The 12,710-nt window shown below is 59.7% G+C and overlaps 1 protein-coding gene across 1 annotated transcript in view; it reads right to left on the reverse strand.

Annotated features, from left to right (window-relative positions):
• LOC139241442 (integrin alpha-M-like) overlaps window positions 1–10,727 on the reverse strand; it is a gene marked incomplete at its 3' end in the record, with an annotated part of 112,876 nt that extends 102,149 nt beyond the window's left edge. Inside the window, exons 1-2 of the mRNA XM_070870001.1 lie at window positions 10,500–10,727; window positions 6,419–6,658 (exon numbers count right to left, since the gene is read on the reverse strand). Of these exons, the coding sequence (XP_070726102.1) occupies window positions 6,419–6,658; window positions 10,500–10,727 (468 nt within the window). The remainder of the gene's footprint in view (window positions 1–6,418; window positions 6,659–10,499) is intronic.
• Between the last annotated feature and the right edge of the window lie 1,983 nt (window positions 10,728–12,710).

Raw genomic sequence — 12,710 nt, forward strand, 5'->3', positions numbered from 1 at the left:
GGTCGAGAGGCGGAGAGGTTCAGGGAGGGAGTTCCAGAGCTTGGGGCCCCAGGCAACAGAAGGCACGGCCACCGATGGTGGAGCGATTATAATCAGGGATGGTCAGGAGGGCAGAATTAGAGGGGTGCAGAGATCTCGGGGGGGTTGTGGGGCTGGAGGAGGTTACAGAGATAGGGAGGGGCTGTGTGGCTGGAGGAGGTTACAGAGATAGGGAGCGGTTGTGTGGCTGGAGGAGGTTACATAGATAGGGCAGGGGTGTAGGGACTGGAGGAGGTTACAGAGATAGGGAGGGGTGTAGGGGCTGGAGGAGGTTACAGAGATAGGGAGGGGTGTAGGGGCCGGAGGAGGTTAGAGAGATAGGGAGGGGTATAGGGGTTGGAGGAGGTTACAGGGATAAGGAGGGGTGTAGGGGCTGGAGGAGGTTACAAAGATAGGGAGGGGTTGTGTGGCTGGAGGAGGTTACAGAGATAGGGAGGGGTGTAGGGGCTGGAGGAGGTTGCAGAGATAGGGAGGGGTGTAGGGGCTGGAGGAGGTTACAGAGATAGGGAGGGGTGTAGGGACTGGAGGAGGTTACAGAGATAGGGAGGGGTGTAGGAACTGGAGGAGGTTACAGACATAGGGAGGTGTGTAGGGGCTGGAGGAGGTTACAGAGATAGGGAGGGGTGTAGGGGCTGGAGGAGGTTACAGAGATAGGGAGGGGTGTAGGGGCTGGAGGAGGTTGCAGAGATAGGGAGGGCTGTAGGGGCTGGAGGGGGTTAAAGAGATAGGGAGGGGTGTAGGGGCTGCAGGGGGTTACCGAGATAGGGCCAGTCGAGGGACATGGAGGGATTTGTAAATAAGGATGAGAATTTTGAAATCGAACCGTTGCTTAACCGAGAGCCAATGTAGGTCAGCGAGCACAGGGGGTGATGGGTGAGCGGGACTGGGTGTGAGTTAGGACACAGGGTCAGTGAGCACAGGGGGTGATGGGTGAGTGGGACTGGGTGTGAGTTAGGACACGGGGTCAGTGAGCACAGGGGGTGATGGGTGAGCGGGACTCGGTGTGAGTTAGGACACGGGGCAGTGAGCACAGGGGGTGATGGGTGAGCGGGACTGGGTGTGAGTTAGGACACAGGGTCAGTGAGCACAGGGGGTGATGGGTGAGTGGGACTGGGTGTGAGTTAGGACACGGGGTCAGTGAGCACAGGGGGTGATGGGTGAGCGGGACTCGGTGTGAGTTAGGACACGGGGCAGTGAGCACAGGGGGTGATGGGTGAGTGGGACTCGGTGTGAGTTAGGACACGGGGTCAGTGAGCACAGGGGGTGATGTGTGAGTGGGACTCGGTGTGAGTTAGGACACGGGGTCAGTGAGGACAGGGGGTGATGGGTGAGTGGGACTGGGTGTGAGTTAGGACACGGGGTCAGTGAGCACAGGGGGTGATGGGTGAGTGGGACTGGGTGTGAGTTAGGACACGGGGTCAGTGAGCACAGGGGGTGATGGGTGAGTGGGACTGGGTGTGAGTTAGGACACGGGGTCAGTGAGCACAGGGGGTGATGGGTGAGTGGGACTGGGTGTGAGTTAGGACACGGAGCAGTGAGCACAGCGGGTGATGGGTGAGTGGGACTGGGTGTGAGTTAGGACACGGGGCACAGGGGGTGATGGGTGAGTGGGACTGGGTGTGAGTTAGGACACGGGGTCAGCGAGCACAGGGGGTGATGGGTGAGTGGGACTGGGTGTGAGTTAGGACACGGGGTCAGCGAGCACAGGGGGTGATGGGTGAGTGGGACTGGGTGTGAGTTAGGACACGGGGTCAGCGAGCACAGGGGGTGATGGGTGAGTGGGACTGGGTGTGAGTTAGGACACGGGGTCAGCGAGCACAGGGGGTGATGGGTGAGTGGGACTGGGTGTGAGTTAGGACACGGGGCAGTGAGCACAGGGGGTGATGGGTGAGTGGGACTCGGTGTGAGTTAGGACACGGGGCAGTGAGCACAGGAGGTGATGGGTGAGTGGGACTGGGTGTGAGTTAGGACACGGGGTCAGTGAGCACAGGGGGTGATGGGTGAGCGGGACTCGGTGTGTGTTAGGACACGGAGCAGTGAGCACAGCGGGTGATGGGTGAGTGGGACTGGGTGTGAGTTAGGACACGGGGTCAGTGAGCACAGGGGGTGATGGGTGAGTGGGACTGGGTGTGAGTTAGGACACGGGGTCAGTGAGCACAGGGGGTGATGGGTGAGTGGGACTGGGTGTGAGTTAGGACACGGGGTCAGTGAGCACAGGGGGTGATGGGTGAGTGGGACTGGGTGTGAGTTAGGACACGGGGTCAGTGAGCACAGGGGGTGATGGGTGAGTGGGACTGGGTGTGAGTTAGGACACGGGGTCAGTGAGCACAGGGGGTGATGGGTGAGAGGGACTGGGTGTGAGTTAGGACACGGGGTCAGTGAGCACAGGGGGTGATGGGTGAGCAGGACTCGGTGTGAGTTAGGACACGGGGTCAGTGAGCACAGGGGGTGATGGGTGAGCGGGACTCGGCGTGAGTTAGGACACGGGGTCAGTGAGCACAGGGGGTGATGGGTGAGTGGGACTCGGTGTGAGTTAGGACACGGGATCAGTGAGCACAGGGGGTGATGGGTGAGCGGGACTCGGTGCGAGTTAGGGCACGGGGTCAGTGAGCACAGGGGGTGATGGGTGAGTGGGACTCGGTGTGAGTTAGGACACGGGGTCAGTGAGCACAGAGGGTGATGGGTGAGTGGGACTTGGTGCGAGTTAGGACACGGGGCAGTGAGCACAGGGAGTGATGGGTGAGTGGGACTCGGTGTGAGTTAGGACACGGGGCAGTGAGCACAGGGGGTGATGGGTGAGCGGGACTGGGTGTGAGTTAGGACACGGGGCAGTGAGCACAGGGGGTGATGGGTGAGTGGGACTGGGTGTGAGTTAGGACACGGGGTCAGTGAGCACAGAGGGTGATGGGTGAGCGGGACTGGGTGTGAGTTAGGACACGGGGCAGTGAGCACAGTGGGTGATGGGTGAGCGGGACTGGGTGTGAGTTAGGACACGGGGCAGTGAGCACAGGGGGTGATGGGTGAGTGGGACTGGGTGTGAGTTAGGACACGGGTCAGTGAGCACAGGGGGTGATGGGTGAGCAGGACTGGGTGCGAGTTAGGACACGGGGCAGTGAGCACAGGGGGTGATGGGTGAGCGGGACTCGGTGCGAGTTAGGACACGGGGCAGTGAGCACAGGGGGTGATGGGTGAGTGGGACTGGGTGTGAGTTAGGACACGGGGTCAGTGAGCACAGGGGGTGATGGGTGAGTGGGACTGGGTGTGAGTTAGGACAGGGGGTCAGTGAGCACAGGGGGTGATGGGTGAGTGGGACTGGGTGTGAGTTAGGACACGGGGCACAGGGGGTGATGGGTGAGTGGGACTGGGTGTGAGTTAGGACACGGGGTCAGTGAGCACAGGGGGTGATGGGTGAGTGGGACTGGGTGTGAGTTAGGACACGGGGTCAGTGAGCACAGGGGGTGATGGGTGAGTGGGACTGGGTGTGAGTTAGGACACGGGGGCAGTGAGCACAGGGGGTGATGGGTGAGTGGGACTGGGTGCGAGTTAGGACACGGGGGCAGTGAGCACAGGGGGTGATGGGTGAGCGGGACTGGGTGCGAGTTAGGACACGGGGGCAGTGAGCACAGGGGGTGATGGGTGAGTGGGACTGGGTGCGAGTTAGGACACGGGGGCAGCCGAGTTTTGGATCGCCTCGAGTTTGCGTCGGGTGGAACGTGGGATGCCGGCCCAGAAGGGTGAACGACCCAGGCGACGGCAGGTTAGAGGGCGCGACCTTTACCCCACACCCCCCAGTGACCTGCTTGGGGAGGTACAGGGAGGGGGGGGAACAGGGGTCATAGGTCAGAGGGGAAATGTCGGAGAGGTCTTTCAATACCCACAACAAGCACAACGTGCATTTGTATAGAGCCGAAAATGTCGTCAAATGTCCCAAGACACTTCACAGGAGCATAAAACCAGCAAACGTTTGACACGGAGCCACAGAAGGAGATGTTCGGGCCAGCTGACCCGAGTCTTTGTCAAAGGGGGAGGTTTTAATGATTGTCTTAAAAGAGAGAGGCGGACAGGTTTATGGAGGGAATTGCAGAGCTTGGGGCCCAGACGGCTGAAGGCTCGGTCGCCAATACGGAGCGATGGAAGTCGCAGGGATGGACAAGAGGCCAGGATTGGAGGAGCTCACAGATCTGGAAGGGGTGGAGAGCTGGTGGAGGTTACAGAAAGATAGCAGGACGGTGAGGACCGTTGGAGGGATTTGACCACAAGGACAATCATTTTACAATCGAGGAGTCGCCGGACCAGGAGGCAATGCACTGTCGGAGGGGCGGTACTGAGGGAGCGCCGCACTGTCGGAGGGGCGGTACTGAGGGAGCGCCGCACTGTCGGAGGGTCGGTACTGAGGGAGCGCCGCACTGTCGGAGGGGCGGTACTGAGGGAGCGTCGCACTGTCGGAGGGGCGGTACTGAGGGAGCGCCGCACTGTCGGAGGGGCGGTACTGAGGGAGCGCCGCACTGTCGGAGGGGCGGTACTGAGGGAGCGCCGCACTGTCGGAGGGTCGGTACTGAGGGAGCGCCGCACTGTCGGAGGGGCGGTACTGAGGGAGTACCGCACTGTCGGAGGGGCAGTACTGAGGGAGTGCTGCACTGTCGGAGGGGCAGTACTGAGGGAGCGCCGCACTGTCGGAGGGACGGTACTGAGGGAGCGCCGCACTGTCGGAGGGGCAGTACTGAGGGAGCGCCGCACTGTCGGAGGGGCGGTACTGAGGGAGCGCCGCACTGTCGGAGGGGCAGTACTGAGGGAGTGCCGCACTGTTGGAGGGGCGGTACTGAGGGAGCGCCGCACTGTCGGAGGGGCGGTACTGAGGGAGCGCCGCACTGTCGGAGGGGCAGTACTGAGGGAGCACCGCACTGCACTGTCGGAGGGGCAGTACTGAGGGAGCGCCGCGCTGTCGGAGGGGCAGTACTGAGGGAGCGCCGCACTGTCGGAGGGGCAGTACTGAGGGAGTGCCGCACTGTCGGAGGGGCGGTACTGAGGGAGCGCCGCACTGTCGGAGGGGCCATCAATTCAGACGAGGCATTAAACCGGGGCCCCATCTGCCATCTCAGTTGGGACCTTAAATATCCTCTGGCCATTATTTGGAAGAAATAGTTTGCTGGGACCAATATTTATCGCTCAATCAACATCGCAAAAAAAAGATAGATGATGTGGGTCATTATCACATTGCTGTCAGAACACAAGAACATAAGAAATAGGAGCAGGAGTGGGCCATTCGGCCCCTCGAGCCTGCTCCGCCATTTAATACGATCATGGCTGATCCGATCATGGACTCAGCTCCACTTCCCCGCCCGCTCCCCATAACCCTTCACTCCCTTATCGCTCAAAAATCTGTCTATCTCCACCTTAAATATATTCAATGTCCCAGCCTCCACAGCTCTCTGGGGCAGAGAATTCCACAGATTTACAACCCTCAGAGAGAAGAAATTCCTCCTCATCTCAGTTTTAAATGGGCGGCCCCTTATTCTAAGACCATGCCCCCTAGTTCTAGTCTCCCCCATCAGTGGGAACATCCTCTCTGCATCCACCTTGTCGAGCCCCCCTCATAATCTTACACGTTTCGATAAGATCGCCTCTCATTCTTCTGAATTCCAATGAGTAGAGGCCCAACCTCCTCAACCTTTCCTCATAAGTCAACACCCTCATCCCTGGAATCAACCGAGTGAACCTTCTCTGAACTGCCTCCAAAGCAAGTATATCCTTTCGTAAATATGTAAACCAGAACTGCACGCAGTACTCCAGGTGTGGCCTCACCAATACCCTGTATAACTGGAGCAAGACTTCCCTGCTTTTATACTCCATCCCCCTTTGCAATAAAGGCCAAGATACCATTGGCCCTTCCTGATCACTTGCTGTACCTGCATGCTATCCTTTTGTGTTCCATGCACAAGTAACCCCCAGGTCCCGCTGTACTGCGGCACTTTGCGATGTTTCTCCACTTAGATCATCATTTGCTCTCCGATTTCTCCGACCAAGGAAAGGCGTTGGACTTACCAGTGGCCAGACACAGCAGGGCTGGGAGCATTCCGTCCATCATGCGTCCCGTCCGGGTCGAGGGAGAGGCGGGAAGGGGACAGAGCGAGAGAGAGAGAGACAGAGATCGAGAGAATGACAAACCCTTGTCTGAACACTCAACGCTCCAGACTCTCTCCGGAGAGAGGAGACTGTGGGGAAAGTGGTGACTGGATTTCCCCTTTCGCGCTCTGCCACCTGACTATACCCCTCAGTGACAAGCAAGGCTCTCCTCTCTCTCTCTCTCTCTCTCTCTCGCTCTCTGCCTACTTCTGCTTTCTGAGCCTCACGGCGGGTTGCAAAGGAGCCCAGCGCTCACCGGCCCACTCATCGAGCAGCTTAGCCACCGAGTGATTGGCCCCTCGGTCAACTTGGCCCCCCTCGCCAGCCGCTTGAGGAACCGGCAGGCCCCCATTGCAGCACAGCGCGGAGGCCTCTCAGCCCCTCGTAGGCCTCTGCCGCAAGATCTGTCCGGCTTCATCCCCACCCCCCGGCCTCGCCCCGCCGGGGACCCAATTCCGACAGCGCTGGCGGGAAAAGGCTTCCGAACCTCTCTTCTCTGGAAAAGAGACGGGGGAACGGTTTTGAGAGAGTGGGCGCAGAGGGAATGTTTCCGCCTTCTGGGCAAGAGCTTAAGTGAAGGCCATCAATATACGATAATCTTCAACACGTCCCAACGGTGCATTCAAGGGGACAGTTCTTTACCCAGAGAGCAGTGCGGTTGTGGAGCTCGCTGCCACAGGGAGGGGTTGAACGGATAGTGACGGTGTATTTAAGGGGAGGCTGGACAAACACACGAGGGAGAAGGGAATAAGAACACAAGAAACAGGAGCAGGAGTGGGCCATTCGGCCCCTCGAGCCTGCTCCGCCATTTAATACGATCGCGGCTGATCCGATCATGGACTCAGCTCCACTTCCCCGCCCGCTCCCCATAACCCTTCACTCCCTTATCGCCCAAAAATCTCTCTATCTCCGCCTTAAATATATTCAATGTCCCAGCCTCCACAGCTCTCTGGGGCAGAGAATTCCACAGATTTACAACCCTCTGAGAGAAGAAATTCCTCCTCATCTCAGTTTTAAATGGGTGGCCCCTTATTCTAAGACCATGCCCCCTAGTTCTAGTCTCCCCCATCAGTGGGAACATCCTCTCTGCATCCACCTTGTCGAGCCCCCCTCATAATCTGATACGTTTCGATAAGATCACCTCTCATTCTTCTGAACTCCAATGAGTAGAGGCCCAACCTCCTCAACCTTTCCTCATAAGTCAACCCCCTCATCCCCCGGGATCAACCGAGTGAACCTTCTCTGAACTGCCTCCAAAGCAAAGTGTCTCCTTTCGTAAATACGGAGAGCAAAACTGCACGCAGTACTCCAGGTGTGGCCTCACCAATACCCTGTATAACTGGAGCAAGACTTCCCTGCTTTTATACGTCCACCTGAGAGGGCAAACGGGGACTTCGGTTGAACGTCTTATTTAGAGGGCACCTCCGACAGTGCGGCACTCCCTCAGTACTGCCCCTCCGACAGTGCAGCGCTCCCTCAGTACTGCCCCTCCGACAGTGCGGCGCTTCCTCAGTACTGCCCCTCCGACAGTGCAGCACTCCCTCAGTACTGCCCCTCCGACAGTGCGGCGCTCCCTCAGTACTGCCCCTCCAACAGTGCGGCGCTCCCTCAGTACTGCCGCTCCGACAGTGCGGCGCTCCCTCAGTACTGCCCCTCCGACAGTGCGGCGCTCCCTCAGTACTGCCCCTCCGACAGTGCGGCGCTCCCTCAGTACCGCCCCTCTGACAGTGCGGCACTCCCTCAGTACTGCCCCTCCGACAGTGCGACACTCCCTCAGTACAGCCCCTCCGACAGTGCGGGGCTCCCTCAGTACTGCCCCTCCGACAGTGCGGCACTCCCTCAGTACTGCCCCTCCGACAGTGCGGCGCTCCCTCAGTACTGCCCCACCGACAGTGCGGCGCTCCCTCAGTACTGCCCCTCCGACAGTGCGGCGCTCCCTCAGTACTGCCCCTCCGACAGTGCGGCGCTCCCTCAGTACTGCCCCTCCGACAGTGCGGCGCTCCCTCAGTACTGCCCCTCCGACAGTGCGGCGCTCCCTCAGTACTGCCCCTCCGACAGTGCGGCACTCCCTCAGTACTGCCCCTCCGACAGTGCGGCCCTCCCTCAGTACTGCCCCTCCGACAGTGCGGCGCTCCCTCAGTACTGCCCCTCCGACAGTGCGGCACTCCCTCAGTATTGCCCCTCCGACAGTGCGGCACTCCCTCAGTACTGCCCCTCCGACAGTGCGGCGCTCCCTCAGTACTGCTCCTCCGACAGTGCGGTGCTCCCTCAGTACTGCCCCTCCGACAGTACGGCACTCCCTCAGTACTGCCCCTCCGACAGTGCGGCGCTCCCTCAGTACTGCCCCTCCGACAGTGCGGCACTCCCTCAGTATTGCCTTTCCTGATTTAACCTACGCCACCTCCAGGCCAGGTCCAAGATCACCCCAGCCTCTGTCGTCGAGCTACAGTACGCGGACAACGCCTGCGTCTGTGCACATTCAGAGGCCGAACTCCAGGACATAGTCGATGTATTATGTATTTACTGAGGGGTACGAGAGCATGGGCCTTACGCTAAACATCTGTAAGACACAGTTCCTCCACCAGCCTGTCCTCACCACACAGCACTGGCCCCCAGTCATCAAGATCCACGGCCCGGCCCTGGACAACGTGGACCATTTCCCATACCTCGGGAGCCTCCTATCAACAAGAGCAGACATTTGCGACGAGATACAACACCGCCTCCAGTGCGCCAGTGCAGCCTTCGGGCCGCCTGAGGAAAAGAGTGTTTGAAGACCAGGCCCCTCAAATCCACCACTGAGCTCATGGTCCACAGGGCTGTAGTGATACCCGCCCTCCTGTGTGGCTCAGAGACATGGACCATGTACAGTAGGTATCTCACCCCCAGCTCATGGTCAACAAGGCTGTAGTAATACCCGCCCTCCTGTGTGGCTCAGAGACATGGACCGCGTACAGTAGGTATCTCACCCCCAGCTCATGGTCTACAGGGCTGTAGTGATACCCGCCCTCCTGTATGGCTCAGAGACATGGACCATGTACAGTAGGTATCTCACCCCCAGCTCATGGTCTACAGGGCTGTAGTGATACCCGCCCTCCTGTATGGCTCAGAGACATGGACCATGTACAGTAGACACCTCAAGTCGCTGGAGAAATACCACCAACGCTGTCTCCGCAAGATCCTGCAAATCCCCCGGGAGGACAGACGCACCAACGTTAGCGTCCTCGACCAGGCCCAACATCCCCAGCATCGAAGCACTGACCACACTCGACCAGCTCCGCTGGGCAGGGCCACATTGTCCGCATGTCCCCCCCAGACACTAGTCTCCCCAAAGCGAGCGCTCTACTCGGAACTCCTTCACGGGCAAACGGGCCAAAGGTGGGCAGAGGAAACGTTACAAGGGACCCACCCTCAAAGCCCCTCCCTGATATATAAAGTGCAACATCCCCACCGACACCTGGGAGTCCCTGGGCCCAAAGACCAGTCCGCCCCTAAGTGGAGGGAGTGCATCCGGGAGGGGGCGCTGAGCACCTCGAGTCTCGTCGCCGAGAGCGCGCAGAAACCAAGCGCAGGCAGCGTGCGGCAAACCAGTCCCACCCTCCCCTTCCCTCAACGTCTGTCTGTCCCACCTGTGACAGGGGACTGTGGTTCCCCGTATTGGGACTGTTCAGCCACCTGAGGACTCGTGTTAAGAGTGGAAGCAAGTCTTCCTCGATCCCGAGGGATTGACTATGACGATGATCTGTACACTGAATGGTTTCCCTCATAAGAATACTGAGCCAGCGTCGGCCATATGGCCCCTCTAGCCTGGAGCCGGAATTGAACGAGATCACGGCTGATCTTCGATCTCAACTCTACGTTGCCACCCGATCCCCATCTCCCTCGATTCCCCTCGCGTCCAAAAATCTATCGATCTCAGCCTTGAATAGACTCAACGACTGAGCCCTCTGGGGCAGAGAATTGCAAAGATTCACCCCCCCTCCGAGTGAAGACGTTTCTCCTCATCTCGGTCCTCAATGGCCGAGCCCTGATCCTGAGACTGTGTGACCCCCTGGTTCTAGACTCCCCAGCCCCGGGGGGGGAGGGGGGGGGAAACACCCTCCCTGTATCTACCCGGTCAATCCCTCTCAGATATTTCGATGAGATCCCCTCTCGTTCTTCTAAACTCCAGAGAATATCGGCCCGCTCCACTCAAATCTCTCCTCATAGGACAATTCCCCCCCCCCCCCCATCCCAGGAGTCAGTCTGGTGAACCTTCGCTGCAGTCCCTCAATGGCAAGTGTATCCTTCCTCGGGTAAGGAGACCAGAACTGTGCACAGTACTCCAGGTGTGGCCTCACCAAGGGCCTTGTACAGTTGTAGCAAGGCTTCCTGGCCCCGAAATTCACGGTCCCGGGCCGGCTCGTCGCTGCCCATTTGCGGCGGCCATTTGCCAAAATCGGATGGCCGCCGCTTTGGGCTCTCGACACAGATGGGCCCGGGAGGGTCTTGCAGTGGTGTGGGCCGCCACCGGCTCTCGAGGCGGTGCGGGGGCCTAGCGGTAGTAGTGATGCACTAACGGTGCGCATCGCTGTCGCTCCGACCCCCCCACCCCCGGGACCCTTTCTCAGCATAAAGAAGCCGGCCGTATCGAACGCCAGCTTTTAGGGGCCGCTGCAGAGTGCCAACGATCTCAGGAGCCATGGGAGCCCAAGGGGACAAGACGGTAAGGTCCAAAGCTGAGGGTGTTCAGCACAGAATCCGTGCTCAAGGGGGGAGGGAGGGGGAGGCAGGGGGAGAGGGAGAGGGAGAGAGGGAGAGGGAGAGAGGGGGAGAGGGAGAGAGGGAGGGAGAGGCAGGGAGAGGGAGAGGGAGAGAGGGGGAGAGGGAGGGAGAGGCAGGTAGCGAGGGAGAGGGAGAGAGAGGGAGGGAGAGGGGGAGAGAGGGGGAGAGAGAGATGGGGGAGAGAGAGGGAGAGAGAGAGAGGGGAGAGGGAGAGAGGGAGAGGGAGAGAGGGGGAGAGGGAGGGAGAGGCAGGTAGCGAGGGAAGGGAGAGAGAGGGAGGGAGATGGGGAGAGAGAGAGAGAGAGAGAGAGGGGAGAGAGAGGGAGAGGGAGAGAGGGGGAGAGGGAGAGAGGGAGGGAGCGAGGGAGGAGGGGAGAGAGAGGGAGGGAGAGGGAGGGGAGAGAGAGAGAGAGAGAGAGATGGGGGAGAGAGAGGGAGAGCGGGGAGAGGGAGAGAGGAAGGGAGAGGCAGGGAGCGAGGGAGAGGGAGAGAGAGGGAGGGAGAGGGGGAGAGAGAGAGGGAGAGGGGAGGAGAGAGGGGGAGAGGGAGAGAGGAAGGGAGAGGCAGGGAGCGAGGGAGAGGGAGAGAGAGGGAGGGAGAGGGGGAAGAGAGAAGAGGGGGAGGAGAGGCAGGGAGCGAGGGAGAGGGGAGAGAGAGGGAGGGAGAGGGGAGAGAGGGGGAGAGAGAGGGGAAGGAGAGAGAGAGAGGGAGGGAGAGGAGGGAGGGAGGAGGGAGGGAGATGGGGAGGAGGGAGAGAGGGGGAGGGGAGGGAGAGGGAGAGGGAGAGGGGAGAGGAGGGAGAGGGGGAGGGAGGTGAAGGGAAAGGGAGGGAGAGAGAGGGAGAGAGAGAGGAGAGGAGAGAGAGGAGGAGGGAGGAGAGGAGGGAGAGGGAGGGAGAGGAGAGAGGGAGGAGAGAGAGGGAGAGAGGGAGGGCGAGGGTGGAGAGGAGAGGGAAGGGAGCCGGAGAAAAAGATGGTGAGAATGGGTTTGAGAACAGAATGAGAACATTTGATTGGGGGAGAGAGAAAGAGAAAATGGTCATAAAAACGAGAGGAGAGAGAGACATTGGCGATGACAGAGAGAACTGAAATCTCAGTCCCGGGGCCTTCAGGCTCCAGAAGCACCCCACCGCCAAACCGCCGGTAACAATCGGGAATGTGTTCAACCTCCAGTAGCCTCCAGGCCAGGTCCAAGGTCGTCCCATCATCTGTCGTTGAGCTACAGTATACGGACGGCAATTCTGTCTGTGAACACTCGGAGGCCGAACTCCAGACATAGGCGATGTATTCACCGAGGCGTACGGAAGCACGGGCCATACACTAAACATCCTAAGACACAGGTCCTCCACCAGCCTGTCCTCACCACACAGCACTGCCCCCCAGTCATCAAGATCCACGGCCCGGCCTGGACAACGTGGACCATTTCCCGTACCTCGGGAGTCTCCTATCAACAAGAGCAGACATTGGCGACGAGATACAACACCGCCTCCAGTGCGCCAGTGCAGCCTTCGGCCGCCTGAGGAAAAGAGTGTTTGAAGACCAGGCCCCTCAAACCCACCAGCGAGCTCATGGTCCACAGGGCTGTAGTGATACCTGCCCTCCTGTGTGGCTCAGAGACATGGACCATGTACAGTAGGTATCTCACCCCCAGCTCATGGTCTACAGGGCTGTAGTGATACCCGCCCTCCTGTGTGGCTCAGAGACACGGACCATGTACAGTAGGTATCTCACCCCCAGCTCATGGTCCACAGGGCTGTAGTGATACCCGCCCTCCTGTGTGGCTCAGAG

This window comes from Pristiophorus japonicus, unplaced genomic scaffold (genome assembly GCF_044704955.1).
Source record: "Pristiophorus japonicus isolate sPriJap1 unplaced genomic scaffold, sPriJap1.hap1 HAP1_SCAFFOLD_1078, whole genome shotgun sequence".
In the NCBI taxonomy this organism is placed as follows: Eukaryota; Metazoa; Chordata; class Chondrichthyes; family Pristiophoridae; genus Pristiophorus; species Pristiophorus japonicus.